Below are 1,613 nucleotides of genomic sequence, written 5' to 3'. Positions count from 1 at the left end.
TGCAGTCCCTGGGCCTGAAGTCCACCCTCATCACCGACGGCTCCACTCCCATCAACCTCTTCAACACCGCTTACGGGCTGCTGGGGTTTGGGGCTGACAGTCAGCCCCCAAAGGCTGGGGGGGTCCTCCTGGATGGCTCGTCTTCCCAGGCCCCTGGAGGCAACCACGTTGTGCCTCACTAGGTCTGCACTGAAAGTAGGCCAGTAAAACCAGTGTATCTGAGCATCTAACCCTTTTCTGGGAGGGGACGTGGGTCAATGCCGGGGCAGTTCCCTGGTATACACTAGGCCCCGGGGTTGATCCCCAGTACCACTAAATAAAAAGTCACTATATCAAACAAAATAATCCTTTTTTCTTGTCTCAGTCTGTAGTCACAGGGCAATGTCATAGTAGAGGGAAGGGACCCCTGAAATCCCAGAGCAGCCACGAGAGACACTCCTGACTAAAGTCAAGGGGCAACTGGGGCAGGCAGAAGCCCTCGTTGGCTGGGCACAGTGATGCCTGCCCACAGTCCCAGCCCTCAGTGGGCTGAGGCAGAAGAATCTCTGTGAGTTTGGGGCCAATTTGGACTACACTACAAGATGTCATGTCAAAAGGATCACGCTGATAGGAATGTGACCCCAAGCCTTAATGAGACAGCTGTTCTTTAGTTTTTGAGCTAGGGTTTCATTATGTATTCAGGCTAGCTTTGAGCTCAGTATATAGCCCAGGCTGGCCTCGAATTCATGGAGGTCCTCCTGTCTCAGCCTCCTGAGTGCTGGGAGGCGCTGATGGCATAGGTGAGGAGTGCAGTCTGCCTGCCAGCCCCTCTGAGGCTCCCACCTCCTGGAGCCCAGCCTGGCCCGGGGCTCTCATCTCTGCTACGTAGCCATGTGAGTCTCCTGAGTGCCTCCATTTGGTGCCAGTGGCTGTCCTGGGCCAGAGCCCTGTCTTTTCTCAGAGAGCAATGGTGGGTGGGCAGAAGGAGCCGCAGCAGCGCCTGGGCTCCTGATTTGGGTTCCTCAGAAGCAGTGAGGAGGCGCCGGCCCCAGCAGCCAGAGGGGCCCTCAGTGCAGAAGCAGCCGGGCACACGGCTGTGGCTCAGGGGGCCCAGCCCTTTGGGCCAAGTAGATACAAGTGCCAGGGGTGCCCCATTTCCACTGAGGTATAAAGATGCTTAGTGTTGTTTTCATGTACACATTCCTGGCCCCGCGTGGTGCCGCACTCCTGTACAGGCAACCCTTGGGAGGCTGAGGCAAGAGGATGCCTGTGAGTTTGAGGCCAGCCTGGGCTCTCTAGTGACTTAATGGCAGCCTTAACATGCTGAGAGTCTGTCTCCAAAACAAGGTTAATTTACACTTATCTAGTGGCTAGAAATGGTGAACATTTTTTTTTAATGCACTTACTGTTTGTACTTTCTAAGAAGCGTCCTTATCCTTTGCCTATTTTTAACTATATTCTTTTCCTTTTAAGGGCTTAATTTTTGGAGTTCATGATACATTCTAGATATTGTTTCTGTCTGAGGGATTGTCAGCAAAGTTTCCTATAGGTGTCTTGTCACTCTATTGGTGTCCTTTGTCGTACAGAAAGTATTTCATTTGGCGGGATCCCACTTGATGATTCTGTCATTTCTT

At 52.6% G+C, this 1,613-nt stretch overlaps 1 protein-coding gene across 1 annotated transcript in view; it reads left to right on the top strand.

Moving 5' to 3' along the window:
- Mvp (major vault protein) overlaps positions 1–354 on the top strand; it is a 33,558-nt gene extending 33,204 nt beyond the window's left edge. The window contains exon 16 of the mRNA XM_023709836.1: positions 6–354. Within this exon, the coding sequence (XP_023565604.1) occupies positions 6–182 (177 nt within the window). The 3' untranslated portion in view covers positions 183–354. The remainder of the gene's footprint in view (positions 1–5) is intronic.
- Positions 355–1,613: the final 1,259 nt, after the last annotated feature.

This window comes from Octodon degus, unplaced genomic scaffold, assembly GCF_000260255.1.
Source record: "Octodon degus isolate 3935 unplaced genomic scaffold, OctDeg1.0 scaffold00001, whole genome shotgun sequence".
Taxonomy (NCBI): domain Eukaryota; kingdom Metazoa; phylum Chordata; class Mammalia; order Rodentia; family Octodontidae; genus Octodon; species Octodon degus.
This window is presented reverse-complemented; position numbering and strand designations above follow the sequence as displayed.